We start from the raw sequence: 23,243 nt of genomic DNA on the forward strand, positions 1-23,243 counted from the left end.
CCTGTGTGGCTCGAATGTGGCTCCAGCGACAGGCGCAGTTTTGGTCGCAGTTTGGCTGATGTCCCAGCTGCCCAGCAATTAGTGGGCAGCTGCACCGTTTAGGTTTTGTGATTGCCCAGGTGCCCAGCAAGTAGTGGGCACCTGCACCGTTTAGGCCCCTGACATTGAGACTCAGGGCGTCCTAGCCCCAACAAGGCCAGTTGGCCTAGGGACTGCCACAGGTGGTGGCTTATGTAAGGTTGTGCGCAATTGTATGGTTTTTATTCCTGCACCTCTGAATGTTTTTAGACATCATGTGACTTTTGCGCTACTGCATTGTTCTGGTACCTCTGAATGTATTTTTATTGCATCATGTGTTTTATTTTTAACACCGCTGAATGTGTAGGTTTATGCATCATGTGTTTCCCTTTACTACTCCTCTGAATGTATATTCATGCATCATGGGTAATGTGTTCTTTCCTAGACCCCTAAATGCTGTGTGATGCTTAGGTGGTTGTTCTTTTTAGTACAGGTGGTCCTAGTGAAGTCCTGGTCCCCTGCGTGACATTCTCCTAAGGTGTTTAGGGTTGCCTAGGTGGTACTTACCTGTCCCCAGTAGTTACTGGATGTGATTTACAACTGTTATATTTTTCTGCTATACTTATTCTAAGTTCTATAAGTGCTATTTCTATTTCTAAAAGTGCTGATTATGACAGTGGCCCATGTGGCCCTGTCCTGTGTAAATAATCCCATGTGAATATTGCCCGTGCCAGTTGGCACAATGTATATGTGTGATTCTATCTGATATGTTTTGACAATACAAAAGTTATTTTAATATAACCTTGTGTGGAGTTCCTTTTGTGGTGTGCCTAGGATGTTGTTGCTGTTGTGTGCTGGCGCAAATGCTTTACACATTGCCTCCGAGTTTAGCCTCACTGCTCGTGCCAAGCTACCAAGGGGGTGAGCAGGGGTTATCTTGGCGTGTGACTTCCTTGCCCTGACTAGAATGGTGGTTTCTGCCAGGCTTTGGCGTCAGCCTTAGCCTACCAGAAATAGCCAGTTCTAACAAGGCCTATTTAGCAGAAGTGGCTCTTGTATATCTTGAAAAATGTATGCAGAAATTTTTAGCGATTCCCATCACTGCGGAAAGCATAGACAAAGCCATTTCCTCCTTGAACTCTTCCACTGTCCCAGGGCTGGATGGGTTCCCTGGAGAATTTTACAAGGCGTACAAGGAGCTCTTGATCCCTCATCTATTAGATATGTATGCTGAAGCTCTGGAGAACCAGATCCTCCCGACCACTCTCCGTGAGGCAAATATTATATTACTTCCCAAACCAGGGAAGGACCCGTTACTATGCGGCTCCCATCGCCCCCTGTCCCTCCTCAACTTAGACTATAAAAAATTAGCTAAGGCATTGGCATGCCGCCTCTCGCTCCTGATGGAATCCATAGTCTCGCTGGCTCAGTCGGGCTTTATACCCCATCGTTTCACAGCGTTCAATCTCCGTACGCAGCGATCCTACTAGACACTGAAAAGGCCTTTGACTCCTTGGAATGGCCCTTTTTTCTCTCAATAATGCAACAAATGGGTATGCTACAGGGCTTCATAGCCACCACAGCCCTATTATATAGTAAGCCCACTGCCCGAAACCGTCTTAATGGCACGCTATCTGCTCCTTTTTCCCTATCAAGAGGTACTAGGCAGGGTTGCCACTTGTCTCCCCTGTTGTTCATATAAGCGATGGAGCCCCTAGTGAGACACTTCCAGGAGAAACACCTACACAGAGCCCTATGTTTCCGGACAGGCCCGTTGCTGGTCTCTCTCTATGCAGACGATACACTCCTCTATGTCCATGATCCCCAGACTAACTTAGATCCCCTTATACGGGAAATTCTGTGATTTGGCACATTTTCTGGTCTGGGAATCAACTGGTATAAATCTATTATCTTTCCTCTCACGAAAAGCACAACTCCATGGACACTAGAGTTCACGCTGGAGTGGTGCTCGTACTCGGTAAAGTACCTGGGGGTACATATACACCTTGAAGCGGAGCAAATAATTAGCCGAAATTATGGCGTGGCTATCTCTAAGTTAGAAACACAAATAGATCATTGGTTGAAACTTCCACTTTCCATAGCAGGACGAGTGGCCCTCATTAAAATGATCATTCTCTCAAAGTTTTTATATTTATTTCATCGTATCCCTATTCCCCTTACGAATAATTTTTTTTGCACACTTCGCACCCAGTTGATCAGGCTGGTCTGGGGCGCTAAGACGCCTAGGGTTAGATGGCAAGTAATGACGCTTTCCTGCTCCAGGGGGGGTATGGTGTTCCTGACCTACAGCTGTACTATCTGGTGGCGCAGTGCGGTTTTGCGCAAGCATGGTACCACCCGGACGCCAGAATCACTTTTCTGAAACCAGAATCAGATTTTGTCTTTCCGGACACGCTAGCTGCAGTTCTGCCTGTCGGTATCTCGCGAGAACGCACTGCTATCCAACCGGTCTCCACGAATAGCTGGGCATGGGCCAGGCTGGGCCATCTCATGAACGCCCAGATGGTGTATTCCTCCGACATGCCACTCCCAAACACTACATTACTGCCGATAACGGGGAAAAAGCTTGTACAGAAGACTTGCACGAAGTTCGGTATTGCCAAGATGGGAGATTTTTCCCAGCGGGCCATGTATTTGACACGGAGGATGCATCCTTTTTTCCAGACGCTACGTTCATGGATAGATTTGTGCGCGCCAGACTTCGTTCGGCCCTTGGGGCCGACTTCCCCAACTTCCCACTGGAGCCTCCATCTTTTTTACCTCTTACAATGGTCATAGGTAGTGCCAGGGGGGTACATTTGATCTCGCAACTCTATAAAACCTGTCCTGACTTGATCCCGATAGACGATAGCAGGGTGCGGAGTGCATGGGAAGCAGATTTAGGCAACCAGATATCGGATGAGCAATGGGCGGCATGCTGTCTGGAGACAAAGACAGTTTCCATGAACAGCAGACATAAGTTGATCCACTTAAAGTTTCTGCAACGAATGTATGTCACCCCAGTCAGGGCGCATAGGATAGACCCTACTAAACCCCACCACTGTCGGAGATGTCAATCCCCTCAAGCCGATTTCGCGCACCTTGCCTGGACGTGCCCACGTATACACACATATTGGGCGGAAGTTCACCGCACATTAAGCAGGATTACCCAGTTCCGGGTGGATCCTCTGCCCGAGATCGCACTACTGGCATATGTCGTGCAGCTCCCTCTTAGGGTTAGACGTTTAGCGGCTATCGCCTTGCTATTGGCCAAAAGAGAAGTAGCAATACACTGGGGAGGTAGAAGAGCGCCCACGAGACAAGGCGGGCTCCAAATCTTTGCGTCCTGTTCTACTAGAACTGAACAGTACACAGACACCCCCCCCCCCTGTCCTCCAGACCAAGAGACATTTGGGGCCCTTTCAGGGAGTATCTGACAGCGCAGCAGCAGGACCACCCTTCGCAGCAAGAGCGGGGCCTTGTACCGACGGGAGTGGGATGAGCTACTGTTTATTTATTGCTGTATGTCCTGAATCCTAACGCACATGCCATATACTGCAATACACTAGCCCTGCTGCAACGTCAGGTGGATGGAAAGTGTTGATGGGACTAACACAGTGCTTCTTTGGCTGTGACCACTGGGCTGAGCCTTTGCCGTGTTATTAATACATCAAGTGATTCCCTGAGTAATCTGCTATGTGGAATCGATGTTTCATGATATTGCCTTCTATGTATGTAACCAAGATACCCATCTATATGAGCTCAGTGCAATGCTTTAGGTTTTCATCATAAAACTGCTAAATAAAGTTTAAAAAAACAACTTACCACCCCATTCACAAGCTGGTGCAAACAGCCCATATCACCAGTTTTTCTGCGATAGCAGCCGCAAAAAACATCGCCATGGATGACCCCGGCAAATATCGCTAATGAGATGCAGAGTAGGCGTTCCCGAGCAAAAATCCGTGACAACACCAAAACATTCTCAACGACCAGACAGATCAGCGATAAGATCACAAAACATGTGATTTTAGGAAAAGTGTGGCTCAATGGTTAGAGCGGCAGACCCTGATGCAGAGGTCTAGCCCGGGACCAGGGTTCAATTCCCCGCCTCGGCGGGTCTTGGGCTCAACATTCAACGGACCTGATAATTGTCGCCTCGGTGCCTATTCCAATCATGGAGTCCCACTCTGCAACTCTGGGCAATAGCTTGCTTAATCTCCACAACGGCCCCACAACGCTAAGGATGCCTGGCCTCCACCTTGGGGGTGCCCAGGAGTGGACACCTCACAGGGAAAGCCAGGATGGGTTCCACAGCGGTATTCGTACAAGCGCCTTGAGACCCTTGCGGGTGAGTAGTGCGCTATACAAGTATCAATTTACAATTTTACAATTTATAAGGTGCTTTAGCACCCGGAAACTAACACCTGCTCCGACCCCTGGTGCAAAGTCGGACTACAACCTGCACCACAAAAGAGCCCAGCTCAGAGCCACACCTGAAGAACAACAGATGCCATGGAGCCACAGAACATGCATCCCGGAGCCCCAAGAGGGCAACAACACCCACCGCCATCACCCCCAGGACCCCACCTCCACATCCCCCTAGCCCCCCTTCCCCCCCCCCCCCAGCCCCACTCTGGGCACTCCCCACCTACCCCAGACAAAGACACTGCACATTACCTGCACGAAAACATGAATAAAAGAACACGCCTGATGTCGCACAATTGCAACAATCAACATACATGTGAGCACTGAAATCCTGTTTCATACATTCACTTTTGAAAGACCACACAAAATGTCACATCCTTATTTGCCAACAAAAAACCATTATGAAGGGTCATGGCGGGGCATCCCTGGACAACCTGTGACTCACAGCCTGCAGGACAATATCCAAGATAAGAAGGTGTGTCAGGCACTCAGCAAAGAACAGGGAGAGAGAGAAAGAGAGAGAGAAAGAAAGAAAGAGAGAGACTGAACAAGGAGCGCAAGGCCAATCGGGCCCTTGGCACATGCAAACATGCCAAGAGCTGCGTGTGTCACAAAATCTGTGCATCACAGGCCTAGCATCAAAGTCAGCGAGAAGTCCACATCACATCCAAAAAATGCAAGCGGTAGACTGATATCAGGAATGAAAGCCCCTTTGTTTCCATACACAAGGCTTAAGGCAACCCAACCTCCGACCTTGGCCCTCAATGCGGCTGGCACACCCTGTGTGAGATACCATACCAGCCTCCGACGACTCCCACCCCACAAACTGCGCCAAAGAAACACCAACGTGCCCACACACCACACACACTTGTCCCTGCACGACCCACACCTGCAAGGGTTGGCCTTGACACATAAGTTAAAGAATACCCATATGTCCAAACGTCGCACACACAAACGACTCATTGCCCAGAGCTGTGGCATATCGTCCACCGAACTTCCGCCGGTCTGAGGAGTGCCGGTGCCACGAGCCTAATAAACGCAATGGCATGCATTCCCGGCACATGCACAACCCCTGTCACGTCGAACTGTACTGTGCACGAATGCTGCCTCTGAGTTTCCGTCTTGCCTACGTCACCTGCATCCAGCCCTGGTTCCACTGTCGATCATGCACATTCGAGTGCCCCATGGAGGTCTGCCTATCCAAGGCAACGGTAGCTGAATTAGATTATGACCTGATAGTGCGCCTCCTGTTGCCCACGAACAGGAGTGTCACTGGGATAGCCATGCATGGGATGCACTGATCTTTGGCGTATGTGCTGGCAGTTGCGCATGGGAGATTGCACAACTCCTCGTGTGCAGTGACCACATCGAAGCGCTACCCTATTGGGCTGTGTTGCAGATTTGAGAAATGGCGTGGACTGAGCACATCTGCCCGGACAAGTTGATGGATTGGCTCACCCTGGTGTTTCTTGAACCCGACAACAACGTACTATTGGAACACATTGCACATGAGGCTGCTCTAGCATTCATGGACGAGTAACTATGCTCCTGCAGCCACATCGGATTGTCACCCACAGAACAGGTCCCAACACCTTGTTGCATCGTGTGGAATGCTCACATATCCCACCACAACAGAGGACATGTCTGCCTTAGTCTGGACTCTGAATGCATGTGTGTGGAACTACGCATGTGTTACACACACCTGTGCAAGGTGATGCTGTTCCCTTGTCGGAGCAGGACAGCGTCGTTTGGCAACGTTACAAATTCAGACACACTGCTGGGGGGAGAGCACAAACATGGCAATGTAGCACAGCATGTGACCTTGTCGTACCCTTTCACCTGATCACTGTCAGCAGAGCAGACAGTCTGCGCAGTCAGCTGGCAGGGCATTATGCAGACCCCCTGGCATGTAAGTCTTGCCCCCTCACACGGGGCAATGGGCAGACGCCAAACAACACATGACTTGTTCATGTGTCTCAGGGATAAACATGCACATTGTTGTCATTCACCAGGGGGTACCTTCTTGTGCAATCATTGTCCCTTCATCCAGCCATACTTTCATACATGAGTGAACATATTCATGACACATCTGTGTGACTTTGAATGTTTTATTCACATTCTGGTGAATGACGGAGAAGGAGCTGTACATGGTCATCCAAGCCCACATAACATGGGAGCCCAGTGGTTTGCCAACCAGAGTCCTTTGGAGATTGAAAAGTGATTGGGAAGAGGGAGAGTGCAGTCAGCAGCAGGATTGCTATGTAATTGTCAAGCAGTGTAGATGTGGCAGTCCATGTCGGGGTCCGGTTGGATGTCACAGAGTATTTCGGGGGACAGTGGGAGGTGTTGTCCCAGGGCATGATGCATAGGGCTGCACCAGGCAGGAACAGGCCATCTAGAGGTGATGGATGCTACTACCTTCTTCCTCACACAGTAATTCCCATCCGCATCTTACTCCTCTGATACTTCTTTGGTGTCCGGTGTGTGTGGCGGGATAATGGCTGCATCACTGGGTGCGACTGACACATCAGAGTGCGAAGAAGATGTGGCTGCATCACTGGGTGCCACTGACACATCAGGGGTAGGAGATGTCTGTGTCGAAGTTCCCGCTGCAGTTGTCTGGGACTGGCTCAGTGGCAGCAATGGCAAGATTATGAACTGCAGGGCATGGAAGATCCCAGCTACATCTCGCTGGTGTTCAGCCGTGGCAGCCATACTTCCAGCCTGCATCTGCTCCATAGTCTCCATTGTCCTCCGCATCATGCCAACTCTGTGCTGTCATCGCTGGTGCCTGTCTGACTGGACAGTTCCTGTATCCGAGTAATGGCCCCAGCGAGGTCAGCCAAGGATTGTCGGTGAGCATGGTGCGGACAGTTGGTGTCCGTAAGGGACTGTACGTGGTCCCTGATGGGACTCAGACACCCACGTATGGCATCGAGTTTGGCTGCCACGAGCTCGAAGCTCACACGCAGCTGATCCACCAACTCCACCTGTCAACCCAACACATGGCGTTTGAATTCCATGTATTGTTCGTGGGGATCGTGGGAGACAGCTGTGGTTGTGTGTGTTTCATGCTGTGTGGTCTGTGCAGGTGGTGGGGTCACCTCGAGGCAGCTGGCCTGCACGGCTCCTGGGGGTGGGGTGCTGAGGCTGTCCATTATCAGTTGGAGGGTGTCTTGACATATGTGTAGGTTGTCCACTTCATCATCACTGATGGGAGTTGTGGTCTGCTCTGCAGTAAGTTTTGATTGTCCCTTTGCAATGTTAAGGGCAGATGCAGGTTAACAGAGTTTCCCCTGTATGTTGATGCTTTGCAGATGTTTACATACAAACTGCATGACAATGCACATTGTGACTGTTTTGGTGGAGCTGGCTATTTGATGGCGGACAGTGGGATGTTCGAGTACATTACGGATGTGTGGTAGTACCCGTACATTATCATCACAGTGTGTCAGTCAATGCCAGATGTGAGTGGCCAGTTGCTACGCACAAGCGGAACCTGTTGTGTCCTCTGTCCTGTGGTGTAGGTGTTGCACTTTGAACCACATTGCCGTCATTGCTGAGGTTCTGTGATTGCTATGTGTGTGTGCTGCATTGTGGGGGAGTTGCCCCTGCAGCTCTGATTTCGTGTACCCTTCTCCCTTCGAGGTGGTGTGCCTTTGACGTGTGTGCTTTTCAGGGGGTGAAATGTTTGCGACTTGGGTCATATGTGCTCTTGGACAGATTCTGTGGCCCTGTGCTTTGTTTGTCGGCTGCATGTATTGGACGGCATGGGTTGTGGGTGCACGTGGATATGTCTGAGTGTGACCTGCTCCTTTAAGGATGTGGTCCACACTCAGCCACCTCAATGGCGTCTTGTGCACACTGTCATGTATTTTGACTGCAGCCATGCTACTGGTCATGCAGTGTCACTTGCAAAGTCAGCGTGGCTCACACAGCCACTGCTTTTCTGTATCCATCACTTGTGCATGGCTCGGTTATGTCGTTGGTGATTTGGAGGGGGCCCATATGTGCACATAGTGGATGGGAGCCTACTTGGTGTTCCTATGTGTGCTGCAGTATGGCAAGGATGTCAGGGACATGGTCCACACTGATTGCGGGTGTACAGTGTGCGACACATGATTGTGCATGTGTGACATTGTACCCATCTCTCTCAGTCCCTGGTGGTTACTCACCCCGTTGCTGTTGTGTCAGGTCATTTCGAGCTGCGTCCATGCCCACAACTCCTGCCACCGTCTCCACACTGATGACTGTGGCCACCATTTCCTCCAGCTCATCCAGCTCCTCCTGTGGTACAGGACTCCCACCTCCAGTCGCCTTTGCTGCCTTCCTGTTGGTGGTGAGCTTCTCCTTGGTTTGGCTGTGCACTTCATGCCAGCGTCTCTTGACCTCCTCCATTGACCTCCTCGCCACTCCGACTGCATTGACGTTGGTGAGGATGGACTGCCATATTTCCGTTTGGGTTGACAGCGCCGCAGTGAAGGTGACCAACTGTTGGTGATGGTGTTCTATCACCTCCTTGACCATGATCCGGTCTTCCTGTGCACTGAACCCCGTCTTCCTCTTCGTCTTCACCTTACCCTTCCCCGGGGTTCCTGGCTGGTCCTCCGTGGGGCTTGTGGAGTTCGGCTTGTCCTCTGCACTCGGTCCGGGTGCATCCATGGTGCTACGCAGTTTGAATAGGTTTTGGTGTTTTTCTTTTTAGGTCTCGCCTGGCGAAAGCAGCGCATGCGCTGCTCTCGCCATGGGGAGGACCTTTTGGAATCGATTCAGCCAAAGCTGAATGCACTCGCGTCCAGATGGACAAAGATGGCTGCTCTCCCCATCCGCAAAGCTAAACATGCACGCGTAGGGACAAAAAAATGCACGCGCATGTGGACAGCCCGACGCCATCTTTGTTTACTTTCATTAGCATAGGGATGTGCCCACGCGCGTGCATTTTTTGTCCCTATGCATGCATGGCGGCGTGCTTTCGCTTTCCCAGACAGGCTGCACCCTGCAGTTCTCCCGGGGCACAAGCAGGCATCCACTTCTGTCTTTTTGCTGCCTGCAGTGCCCCCGGGGCACAAGCAGGCATCCACTTCTGTCTTTTTGCTGCCCTGCAGTTCCCCCGGGGCACACGCAGGCATCCACTTCTGTCCTTTAGCTGCGATCAGCTTTTTTTAGGTAAACCTGGAGCGGTCTCTTCCGGGTGGCCTTGAAGTATGTGTCACTGGAGCAGGGCTGATGGCGGCGGCCGGGTCCTTCTGAACTTCGGAGGGACGTCCTGGAAGAGCTCGCACTGGATCCGAGGGGCGGCAGGGCTCCACGAGAAGGGCAGATGTACTGTGTGCTCTTGAAAGCTGTCCTCCTCAGTAAGCCCTCCCAGTTCTGAGGGATGACCGGTGCTGTGCCCAAAACTCTTCACCCTCAAAGGGCACCCACGGCCGGTAGCAGAGCCCTGCTCCCGTGGTGCGCGCTGGTCTTTGCCCCCATCTGCTTGCTCTTGTCGCATCCCTGGGCTCCTGGGAGGCCCAGGGTCCGAGCAGTGAACAGGACAGACCGCTGGAATGCTCTAGGTGGACATCTCATTCCACAGAGCATCCAGTTCTGGAGTCACAGTGTTCGCATCTTGGATAGATGTGGACACGTGCATGCCGTGCACCTTTGGGCCACCTGCACCCCCCACAGCATCAAGAGACTGTAGCGTCACCCAGGAGCGCTTTACAAGCGGCCACATTGACACTGAGGCAATCTGCTCTCAGGTAAGGGCACAGATCTCAAATTTCGTTTTATATAGTGCTTGCTGCCAAAGACATGTTGGTTCACAGCTAAGCACCACGTTATTACAATAACAGGTGTTAGTATCACCTACCCCAGTCGCAACGATTTATTGATGGCATGAAAAGTTGTGCTGGGTTCAGTGCTGGAATTGCAACACAAAAAAACCCACAAAAAAACCCGGGAACCCATGCATTGGGGATCAATGTGTGGCATATTAAAAGTGATGGAGTCAAGAAGGGTGGAGTCACGTAAAGTCTAACAGTCAACATATACATGTATTGAAAAAAATCATAATGAAAACAAGCATTAAAAATGCAATAGGTCTTGCCTTTCATTAAGTTAAAGCCATTTGCTTTGCTATACTATACCATTAGCAAAGCAAAAGGCTTTAACTTAATCAAAGGCGAGACCTATTGCATTTTCAATGCTTGTTTGCTTTTAGAGTGCATTTTCTTGCCAGAGGTGTGGGATTTGCAGGCCTGTAGATGGTTTTCGCTGATTTCAGTATCGCGATTGGCCACATTGCAGCTTTTTTTGTGTTCGCGTTTCGCCTTTTTGCGGTGTGGCATTGATTATAACACGCCCATTTGATGCGTTATCTGGTGACTATCGCATGGTACCGCCGTGTTGTGAATACTTGGTTAACACGGCTTAAGTTCCCGCGATATATTGCGATGTTGAGGGTTGCGTTAAGTAACTTTTGCGTTGGTTATCACACGTTCTTGAGAATATACCCCACTGTGTCCCTCTCATGTCATAACTTACTGTCCACTATCACAGCCAAAACTGACTCGCCTATTCATTTGCAAGACCTATTAGTCTCTCTTCCAGTGTTTATTTTTAAGTCTGGCGTAAGCCAAGACATTTTGGGTCTGATTTAGAGTTTGGCTGAGTGCCATAGCATATAATACACTTGTAATATGATGGATGAGATATCTGTGACGTATGTGAAGGAGTAATCGGTCTGCCAAACTCTAAATCAGTTCCCTTTAGTTTATAGTATAGCTTCATACTTGCAGGGACTTTCAGCCGCCATCTTCATCTATTGGTATGCTGTAATTTCATTCACATTTTGCTTCCACCCACCACAACATACAATATTGATTACAGTGAGCATACTTCAGCCATTGGCTTACCTGACTGTGAGGGACGACTTTCTCCTCTTGCACAGTGTGCATATCCACACAATAAGTAATTCCCTTCATTGGCAGGGACGACTCATGCAGTGTTTGCTTTTACATTACCAAAAATATATCAGTTTTGACTTTTAGACAATGCTTGTCATTTTATTTAGGGGAGGGATCAGCGGCTCCCTAAAAAATGCTACCTAGCTGCTTGTGTGTCTTCGTACGAAAAACATTAATAAACAAAATAAGCACTGGCAAATCCAATAGGTCAACACCAATGCTAGACCTCCTGGCTTTGGAAATGCTTATTGTTGGAATGGGAATGTTCTTGTGCTAAACTAGCAGCTGCACAAAGGTCCAGTCTGCTTCGACAAGAGTTTGTTCTTAGACCGGTCATGGGCCTTGGGGGGTGAACTAAGTAGCGGAAGGTGACTACTGCCCCATTCACGGGTTCATGCTTGTAGCATGATGGGGGAAACATGCCATGTTTGTAGTGAGCTTAACAAGAACAGGCTTTTTTACCTTCATCAAGAGAGAGTAAGCCTGCTGGCCCACTGTATACATTTCTTCTGCAAATGATGGACCCTAGCACCGACTAGTGCATGGATGAGTACGTGTTGCAGAAGCACGTAACACACTGCATGAATGACTGAGTGAGCCAGAGTGACACAGGCCCGCATGTTTCATTTTTGAAGGCCCTGGCCAGTCATGTGCAAAAGATGGATCTGAGGCGGCTTTCCCAGACAGTGGAAGTGTGTTGTTGACATTCCTGACACTAGAGGAGGGAATCCAGAAACTAACATGAGGGAAAAGGAAACATACTTCCCCTTAGAAATTCAGCTAGGTATTTTTGATACACATGACTGCTAGTTAGTCTTCTTGAAACTGCACTTAGGGTGATGCTAGGGTTCAGTGGTTGGGCTGCAGTTCCTGTTGTCAGAGGGTGAAGGGTCCTTTAGAAGTGGGGGTCAGCTCTTTGTCTCGCTTACTGATCACTGTGAGGTGTGGCTGTTAATAGTCAGGTGCAGACTGCTCACACCTCTTTGTGGCTCAGTTGTGGGTGTTCCAGCCTGGAGGTGAGCCTGCAATAAAAGAGAACCCATCTAATTGAAGGCTGAATCAGAAGGATAAATGCAGCATAAAGAGGCGTATAGTTGAGCGATGCACCTGGGATCTTTCCGGGGGATCATGCATTCAGGAAGGATTGGTTGTTGATAGCTCGGCCCTGCACCCAAGATTGGCTTGTACTCATTATAAAATGGCCAAGAGACCATCAGATGCCCTAACTAATAAGATTCAGATTAGTTAACCCAAAGTGAAGTCTGTGTTACAGATCTCTATATATAATAAAAGATTAGAAAAGATCAATAAAGAGATGACGGTAATGAAGGACCTTTTCGCTCAATCAAAATTCAGAAATTAAGCAAAGACATCAAGCAGTTCTCTCAAAGGAAGGTCTATCCTTATTCTGTCCCAGACTATACACCATCCACGGTCTAGGAAAACAATAAAAGCGACTCTGATTCCTTGGACAGAAACTCTTCTGACTCAGCAGGATGGTGCATTAGCAAGGTCTAGAGGGGAAGAAGAAAAAGGCAGACACAGAGGGAAGAAGTGATTCCAACTTTGGCAGTAAGCAGACTTTGGACAACCACCATTTTTTCATTATTCATTACCACAGATTGGTGCATGGAGTCATCCATTCTTGCCCAACCAACTTCAGAGGTTTTTGCCCATTGTTTAGACCACATTTTTATGGAGAGACCAGAGCAACCCAAAGGAAGAAAAAATAAGGAGGTACAATGAGACAAATCAAACCTCGGGACCAAACGAGAAGTCAGACCAAGAACCAAATACCAGGGACAAGTTTGACTGCTCCTTAGTGTTCAACCTTATGGGGAAGGAACTGACCCCCGTCCAAATCCGTGACTTAAATAAAGGATTGGTGTTTATCTCCACCCCTTCATTTGACCACTTTAAGTTACATTGTGAAATTGCAGAATTCTGCAGGAAGATAAAGCTCTGTGCTTACTTCAATGACAAGCAGGAACCAGATTCAATTGGTGGCACAAATATTCGAGTAAGCTCAAGATTCTGTTCCCCTCCACAGCTGTCCCAGTTGAGGTACTGGCTTTGAAACATGCAATCTTTAAGGAGATTGAATCTGTTGATACAACCAAAATCAAGACCTTCCAGAACATTACCTGGAATGAGCGATTGGCTATGAAAGAACTGGCTAATGATGACAGTATCATCATGAAACCGTCTGACAGAGGAGGTGCATTATCCTTCTCACCAAAGATGATTATGAGTCTGAGTGTAAAAGATTATTAGCGAACAACAGACATCACAGAAAGATCATAGAGGACCCAGCATTGCTTCTTAAGAATATTATAAACAAACTAGTGGAAGGAGCACAGTTTGGGAATGGGACCTCGAAGAAGGAAGTCAAGTTTCTACTGAAAGAAAATCCATTCATACCCTTCTTTTACATCTTGCCTAAGGTACATAAGAATCTCATACCTCCACCAGGTCAACCAGTAGTGTCAGGCATTGGCTCTATACTTGAACCTATATCTTAATGTGCTGCCTTGTTTCTCCACTCTATTGTACAACAGGTTCCAACCTATATGAAGGACACAAGGGACGTTATAGGCATTTTGCGTGATATACCCTTTGACCACTCATACAACTTCCAGGCAGGCATTGACATTGAGAGTCTGTACACTAGTTTACCTCAAAAGTCAAAAGACCACCTTAGATACCTTAGAGGAGATTCTTTATCACAAAGATTGGCAGTATAACACCCTACTCCATTTTGTCCAGGAATTCAGTAGACTAGCCCTTACAGAGAATTATTTTGAGTTCCTGGGCACACTGTACAACATATCCATGGGATATCGATGGGCAGTAACTCTGACCCTAGTTTGGCAGGACTCTGCGTACATCATTTTGAAGAGACGTTTGTCCTCACTGACTAAAATTTATATAGACATCAGATATTACTATGCAAACATTCTGGAAAGAGGATGAGACTTCTGCCTGTGCATTTCAAATTGTCTAAACATATGTGACCATCATCTAAAATTTACACACACAATAAGTAGAACTAACCTCTGCTTTGTTGACATTAACATCATCCCTGACCGGGGGCGGGGAGATGGTCTCAAGACCAATACTTATAGGAAACCTACAGATAAAAACAGTCTATTGAAATTCAGTAGTTTCCACCCCCAACCATTACATGGGAATCTCAAGTATGGTAAATTTCTACAGTTTCTGAAGAACTTCAGAGATATCAAGGACTTCAAACTACAAACAGGGGAACTCACCTCTAAACTTGAGGACAGAGATTATCCAGACTCGATAAGTCCAAGTGAGCCAGGAACCAGAAAAGGGAGGGGCTCCTTGATACACCACCAAAAACTAATTACACTAACATCCTAACCTGTGTGACTACGTATAACATAGCCTCTAACCATGTCAAGAGAATTATTAACAAGAACTAGCGCATTATCAATACAGGGTCATTGAGTTTTGGAAAGCCGAGATTTGCACACAACAGAGGCTCGAATGTTTTAGGTCAATTAGTACACACCCACCCTATCACTTCCTTGAAGAAATCCACAAACGTACCACAGCTTTGGGGTCTCCAATAAGTAGTGGGACATTTTCCTAGTGGTTCATGTAGTATTTGTCCACTGACTACAGCAACAAAGCCAATTGACTTTGGGTTGGAAAACCATTCAATATATAGTAAACACACTAACTGCAATACATTGCATGTAGTGTATATGTTTACTTGGCCATGTAATATGAGATACATCGGTATGACATGCAGCAAGATCCGTGTTCGTATAGGAGAACACAGAAGCAATATCCAGTGTAAGAAAATCATGACAAAAATGAGTAACCATTATCTTGAATCAACCACACAGTGGAGGTCCTCAAGTGGGTCTTTCTGGAGACTATAGACAATCCCAATAGACAGATAGAGATAATTCTCTTCGAAAAAGAACAGCCATAGATTTATCGTCACCAGACGCATTAGACTGGATTGAACAATAACATCCGGTTGCTAGCCTTGAAAGTGAGTTAAGAACTCTTGAAGAGCTTGGGGCACCACCTCAGGGTATACTGAGTAGCGCACTGATGAGGTGGCTAGCTGGTACGAGGGGGCCTGGCTACTACCGGGTAAATATGTATGTTTTGATGCAAGTTACCACTGGTTAAGTGTAGTGATATGAATTCTGTACTGGTTAGACGTGCTTTTAATGAATCTCCTCTATTTTTAACAGTCACTGTGTGTCCATAATAAGGGTCCAGAAAAGGTGGACAAAGTCCTCGAGCCCTTAAATAATTGCCGCTACAGTTGACAGGCAATGAAACATGTCGGCCCATCATTAATTGGTTTGCACACATGCAGTAGGTTTTATTTTGAATAAGCACACGAGTCTAGAATAAAAGTGGTTTTTGGGTGACTTTGATGGTTATCTCAATTTTAACTGCACGGTGTTGAACTGTGTTATTTTTTACACATATGTTCACCGCTATTTATTGTTTTTCTGGACACCGCCCACGATTATTTTTGTTTTTACGGGGTAGCAACCTATGATGAGAAACGTGGGCATAACTGATGATATTTAACCAGTCACCGCCTCTGGTGGTGCTCACATGAGGTGCTACCTCGTTTGTTTACATTTTTTCACATTGGTTCACATTTCAGTGATGTGAATACCTGTGAAAGTATGAAGTATTTCTTTTGAACACAGTGACTGGTGATTTCGAGGTTGGTTCCTCAATGTAAAGATTCATGGCAACTCTGAGTAAGGGACAATACCAACAAAAAAGTAAAGGGTTCTTGTTGAGGAAGAAAATATACTTCTATTCCCACTCATGAAGTGAAGAAGATTATTGCCTCAGCAGATTAGGTCTCATTGTTGTTATTTATGATTTTGAGTGGAGGGCGACCTAATCTGTGTATTCCCTCTGTAGCTCCTTATTGTATAGATGTTCATTTGTATCCTCCCATGGCTACTGGCCCTTTTACTTCGGTTGTTACACAGTACATGTTATTTGGTCTGTAAGCACTATTTTCTTTATTGAGTTTCTCTTACTGTAGGCAGGACATGCGCTGCTTCAGCTGGAACCACTTGTGTTTTTTTAAGCAGCACGACTTGATGCTAAACGAGAGGGCAGTGCTCACCTGCACTTTTAGGCATTATTGTGGGTGAGGTAGCCCGTCACCTTGATGACAAGCAAGAATATATTTTCACCTCATAGACCTTTTACCATTTAGGGTTTTCAATATTGACCTCCATATTAACCTATACTTTCCTTCTTGTCGTTTGATATTCTGTGCTTTAAGACTTCTGGCAGGTATTCTGTTTTGCCATTTTAGGACAGTAGACCAGTTGTTCTGTGCATAGGCTGCCGCTTTGTGGCATAGGGCCTCATGACGATGGCATCATTTCGTTCTCAAGACCGTCCGACAAGGAGTCGGCGGCCCCGACAGCCCTATTATGATACGACCACCGTGCAGGCGGTCGTGAACATGGCATTGTCTATTGCGGCTTGTGTTGCGCCCCTGAAAAGGGCTGCAGCACAAGGCTCAGTAGAAAATGGCATGTTTTAAATCTCTATGCATCCTGTGCTAGCCACCATGTGGTGCCTGGCTTATGGTGCATTGATGTTTGTGGGGCACCACATGTACCACACATAGCGGAGGCCCACGGGTGATGGGGGCCTTGCTGGGGGTCCCCAGAGTCACTTCCGGCAGCCTTTTCATGGAAGTGGGACAGCCCTGAAAAGCTGTCGGAAACTGACATCCTAATACCTACGGCTGTGCCTACGCAGGCATCGCCTCTATTGTAGGAATTAGGCTCCGACCACCTTCCCGACAGGCTCCTTGAGCCTGTCAGAGGTGTTGGTCTTTCCCCCACCTGATCAGCTCCAACCACCGGTGTCCTAATCCATCGGTCGGACCTCAGCCTCGGATGTCGGATGGACCGCCACTGACGCTTGTCGGTGGCGATCCGCCCGACATCAGAATTAGGCCCATAGTCTTCAAGCAACAGTTGGGAAAATCACTATCTTGAGCATATTGTTAAAACATTTTTGTCCCTGTTTTTGCTCTTCTTGTGGAATTTTGTATTACAGAAGCGCCCACAAATGAAGCAGCATCTTCTTTAATAACCATTTTGTGGCAGACGTAGTACTCAGCACTCAATAAAAAGTGGGCATTCACCAAATCTGCATGGGTGGCAACATCAAATTGAAATGAGTAAATGCATTAGACTATGTGACTTCTACACAGGCACAGAAGAGTGATAAAAATAGATCTTGTAGACGCATAGTAGGTTTGCTCCTCCCAGGAAATGCAGACATGTAGCAACCCTGCCTGCCAGTGCATCCTTTGGGAGGGTCTCTTGTAATGTAGTTGCAGCGTGGGTGCACTAGAGTACAAACTGTGAGCATGTTCCACTAGTGTTTTAGAAGCAACCACAAATCTGAACATCTATCCAATAAAGTGCTCCTTTTTGTGATACCACACATATCAGAATTATTAGTTGTGCTGATTTTATCACGTGTGCCAATTACCAGTTGCGATTAAATTTACAACCCCTGGATATTGGCAAACCTGCTGACATCTACCAAAGGAAAAATGGCTCTTTAATGGCTCTTTAATTTAGTTATCAGTGGATTTGGGTGTAGTAAGCATCAAAATGTGCATGTCAAGTCGCATTTTGGAGGAAAACTCAGAAAAGTTGATAATTATCTAATTTGATAAATACTGAACAAGAGTGCCAGATTGTATCGGGTACGATAAATATCCCCCATGGCACCGTGGCATGCATATTCGGAGCTTAAGTAGTATTCCACCATTGCCATCTTTACCATCTAATTTCTGGCCTCTGTCTAACAGTGCAGCACCAGGGATCGCCCAATTGGTACATAACTGGGGGGGATTTCATCTACATAGCGATCTGTCCCTTTCCGCACATGTTAACAAGCTATAATCCACTTTCTTTGCCTTAATGAGAAGGCTTCAAACGTATCTTGCTGTATAGGCACCCTTTTGAGCTGTCTTGATTATTGCAAAGCGTTATTCTTGGATGTTCCTGCTTATTTACTGAAGTGTTCGCTGTGAATCTAGGCAGCTGCGGTCAAGTTAGCCTTAGCTCTGCCCAGATTTTCATCTACTTCTTGGGCCTTTGCTTAATTACATTGGCTCCCTGTGGCTAAAACAATTCTTTTAAAAGCAATGTACGTTATGTTTGGGGACGTTCATACGACTGGTCCTCATTTTCTGCTGAGACAATTTACATACTATGGGGCATATGTACAAAGAAGTGGCGGAGCGAAGCATGGTGTTAGCCTTCTTGGCTTAAACCCATGCTCCGCCACTTCTGAAACGCAGGGCTGCACCATATTTACAACAATATGGTGCAGCCAGCCGCGGTCGGTAGTGGGAGTACCTGCAGGGCGGTGACGTGGGGAGGGGGAGGGGCAGGGTGGAGGGTAGTAATCTATGGATTACGGAGCTTTACAGGTAAGTAAACATATAAATAAATAAAATGAATTTTGTTGCGTGCACTGCATCCCCAAATGCGATGCAGTGCGCGCAAAGAAATTCGTTTTATTTATTTATATGTTTACTTACCTGTAAAACTCCGTAATCCATAGATTACTACCCCCCCCCCCACCCTACCCCGCCCCCTCCCCACGTCACCGCCCGGCAGGTACACCCACAACAGGCCGCGGCTGGGTGCAGCCATGCTTTTCCCCCATGCGCTGGCTCTAAATTTAGCAGCTTAGCACCAATGCAGGCACCCTTACACCATAGTGCAAGGGTGTATGTGTTGAGTTGAAGATTGTTTATGTGCAGGAAGGTCCCACTTCATAAACAATCTTAAAATGGTGTTTTGTAACTTTTAGTGTGCTGCCTAATGCAGCACACATAGAAGTAACAAAATGTCATTTATAGATTGTTTATGTGCAGGAAGGGTCACTTCCCTGTACATTGACAATCAATGGCCTGTTGCTGTTTCTATGTGTGCTGCACAACGCAGCACATATGGAAGCTGCAAAAACGAGGAGAACTAAAGTATTTCTCCTCGTTTTGCCTGTTTAAGACTATATTTTCCCTGGTCTTAATTTTGGAACTGCCTCCTATTTACGCTGCCCTTGTAAATAGGGGAACGTCCACGGCAACATCCATTGCCCTCCCCTTTCATGCTGAGTACAGCATTAAAGGATTCCTTATTTACAAGGCTGCTTTGAGCTACGTTAAGTGGCTTAACGCTGCCTTGTAAATAAGGCGAGGCCCCTATCGCCACCACATCACTGAAAGTGACATTCCAGTGGCGATAGGGGCTTGTAAATAGGCCCCTATGTGCCTTGAAGAGTCTTGTTACCCTCTAGCGCAAATCTTATTTGCATTCTAATGTTTAAGAAAGCTTGAGTGGCTGGTCATGCCTTTTCAGTTCGATCAGCACAATACTGGAACAACTTACCTCTCTCGCTTAAAGCTTGCCAAAACTGAATGACTTTCGGGAAAGACTTGAAGATGTGGCTCTTTCTTGCCTAATGTGTTACAGTGCTTGAGTTTTACCTGTGGGATTTAGAGGCTTGCACCAGGATTCCCAGCTAGGTCACAGTGGCGCTTTATAAATATTATTTAATTTCTAGTACTAAGAGGTCACTGTAATTATGCACCTGTTAAAAATGTCACATAACAAAGCACTCTTAAGCATCACTAAATGTATTCATTATGTTTTAGGAGCCACTTTGTGCTAGATTTCCAGATATTTCATCCGAGGAGCTGGACCTGATGACAGTAAGTTTTTTACAATGCACTGCATTGGGTCTCCTTTCATAGAACTTCTGTCTGGAGGAAAGTTGAAGTAGTGACTCTGCATATGAAACATGATTCCATCAGGACTGAATATCTGATTACGGTCTTGAGCAGAGTGAGTAGAACAGATCTTATAGTAAGCTACAAAGGGGGGTGGAAAATATAGTTGCCAGTGGAGTACCTAATACCAGATTTGAGCTCAAATCATAGAACCTACTCTTTAACATGGTGGACCTGAATTATGCCTTGAAATACTGATTGTTGAACCTCAGGTCCTCGTAAAGTTCTAACTCAGAATATGAGCTGGTCACAGTGAGTCTGGAATCGAGACCAGAGTACCTGGAACCTGATGTTGTTGCTGAATCAGTTTCAAAGAACTTAGCTTGATCATGTCAGTACAGAGAATCTGAAACTTTGAAATGGGATTCGATTTCATTAGAGGGAGTTTCCTATTGTGACCTGAGGTACATATAGGAAAACCTGCTATCAGGACATGAGATAGGTGTAGATAAGTTGCTGTTGCAACACAAAGTCACCACAGGTAACCTGTCATTAGAACTTGAGTTGACAATAGGCTTTGTCTGTGCATCAAAGCCATATTACAGATGAAGTCACTTATACGAATAGGCCCTGGAGATATTGTGTAATTATGCACCACCCCCGTATGGTACTCATTTGGCAGCCATCCTGAGACACCCTGTGGGAAAGTGCATGGCAGAGGGTTAAGGTTCCTTTTCAAGGACATCCCCCAGAGGGTAAGTGATTTAAGTCACATCATAGACCCCCATGGAGGTAGTACCAGGCTTTCTTCCAAGCAATTGCTTAGGATGCCAGTGGAGCATGGGGTCATTTCACACTTATCCCTTTAAGAGGGTCTTAAAAGGTCTCCACAAGCGTAGTTGTAGCCTGTGTTAACCCTGCTGCTGTTGAACCTTTGCCTTAAATGTTGGTACCCCTGATTTGTAAATGCTGAGCATTTATTATGTGGACTGTACTTATTCCTGTGTCCTGTAGGCCTGCCTTGTCATGGACCCCTCTGGGAGGCAGACCTGTGAAGAGCTCCTTGCACAGCCATACTTCCACAGCTTCCATGAGGACATGGATTGTAACCTCAAGGAGCATGAGAAGACCAGTCGGAAGCATGAGAAGGCACAACGAAAGAAGAACCAGGGGGTAAGGCAATTGATCTGTTCATGGACTTGAGGAGGATTAAATGACAAGTATCCTTGAATCACAGGCAGACCTGACATAGGACTGGACGTATTGTAACTTGTTGTCTTAAGGGAATTCCAGATGTACTTCCCAACCCTCAAAACGTTTAGCATTTGTTGAGAAATACTTTTTGTGCCAGTTAACAACACGTGGCCTCTCGGTAGGCAGTGGCTCATTGTGAACTACTGAAGATGAAACAACTTGTGCATTGTTACCAGACAATCCAACTCCCAGGTTCACTGACTTAAAGCCTAATGTCCATAGAGCCAGATCCTATGGTTTGAACAAAATACTTGGACTAAGGGCACTATGAAAGGATTGCCATAGGGCTGCCATATTTGTCAGTGAGAGGGCAAACATTGGGGATGTATGAACATGTGTGCGTATGAATTGGATATATTTGTGCCAGTGACTGAGAACCTGCGTTCTATGTAAGGAGGAAACCAGGAAACAGATTCCACTACCGACTGAACCGGTCTTCTCCTGGTACCGCGGATTTTAATCAATGAAGCGCGGCCCACCTCAATAGCGCCCGATTCTGGGCTGCTCCCCCAGGCTATCAATTTCTTAGCCCTTGCCCGTGCCGATCGGGGTAACCTTTTTCCTTTCCCCCCCCCCCCCCAGCATTAGAGGCTTATAATGTTAAAAGCAAATATAAATGTCCTGATGATGGTCCCCATGACTAAGTAGTGGGACCGAAACGCCGTCGACTCATTGTACACCATATACAAATGCTTGATTTATATGTTATATGTAATGGTGTTTAACTGATATTTCTGTACACTCAATACTTTACAGAAATCGCTGCTTTTGCCTTGAAAAGCCCTGCTCTTTTCCTCTGTTCACCTTTTGTACTGATCTGACTGTGTTTGGGTACAGGCTTGTGCCCCACACTGGTGATTTGTTGAAGGTATTCCTGTGTATGAAATATTTCAATTGAGTAAAAAATTGAAGACCTCTGTCCGGCTGGACATGTCGCCCCAAATATAGAACTGATTCAGTCTATATTCATTGCTTTGCATATAATTCTTTTGCATGGACCGTTGTTGTTTCACAAAAAATTCTATGTAATTGCAGCACAGGACATACCTTTCGCCATATGTGGCACCATTACCTGAATTTCACAAACATATAAAATATACATGGGAGAACATTGAAGCGCAGAAGAAAATCTGCCAAAAAAAACATATAATGGACCATTTATCAGCACTTTACATGTTTCTCATGTTAAAAAAGGCCTGTATATTTCCTTTATACTTATGGCACAGTGTTTACTGCCGACTGTGAGTTAGAGGCCTGCTACTTGTAAATGCAACACTTGGAAATGGGAGAAAATAGAAATGAAGAGTTAACTTAATCATTACGGTAACTTACTGCCGACTGTGAGTTAGAGGCCTGCTACTTGTAAATGCAACACTTGGAAATGGGAGAAAATTTAAATGAAGAGTTAACTTATTCATTAAGGTAACTTTCTCGTTTATTTTTCTTCCATTTGAAAGTTTTGAGGAACAACTTTTTTTTCACAGTTCTAATACTGGATTGACCAGGTCTTTCATTTAAGATTTAAATTGCTTCAGTTGTTCACCACTGTGACACAGCCCCAGTCTGGGGCATGAATCTAACTGAGCGGTGCTTATTATCAGGCCCTGCTATCTGCAGCCTGATGAATATAATATGGTCCCTTATGGGGATGACAAGCTTGAGCCCTACCCAGTGAAAGCTTCACCACTGGATGACACTAGAGCCTTCCATGCTGTAATCCCAAACGCAACAGAGCACCATAAGGTGAAACTGCATGTAATAAAGAATTGGACACGTTCCTAGTAGAGACCATATCCAAA

General features: G+C 46.6%; 1 protein-coding gene across 1 annotated transcript in view; it reads left to right on the forward strand.

Moving 5' to 3' along the window:
* The window catches only part of LOC144781993 (cyclin-dependent kinase-like 1), a 306,255-nt gene that overhangs the window by 260,999 nt on the left and 22,013 nt on the right, over positions 1-23,243 (forward strand). The window contains exons 8-9 of the mRNA XM_078661090.1: positions 20,116-20,172; positions 21,205-21,363. Coding sequence (XP_078517216.1) covers positions 20,116-20,172; positions 21,205-21,363 — 216 coding nt within the window. The remainder of the gene's footprint in view (positions 1-20,115; positions 20,173-21,204; positions 21,364-23,243) is intronic.

This window comes from Lissotriton helveticus, chromosome 9 (assembly GCF_964261635.1).
Source record: "Lissotriton helveticus chromosome 9, aLisHel1.1, whole genome shotgun sequence".
Lineage (NCBI taxonomy): Eukaryota > Metazoa > Chordata > Amphibia > Caudata > Salamandridae > Lissotriton > Lissotriton helveticus.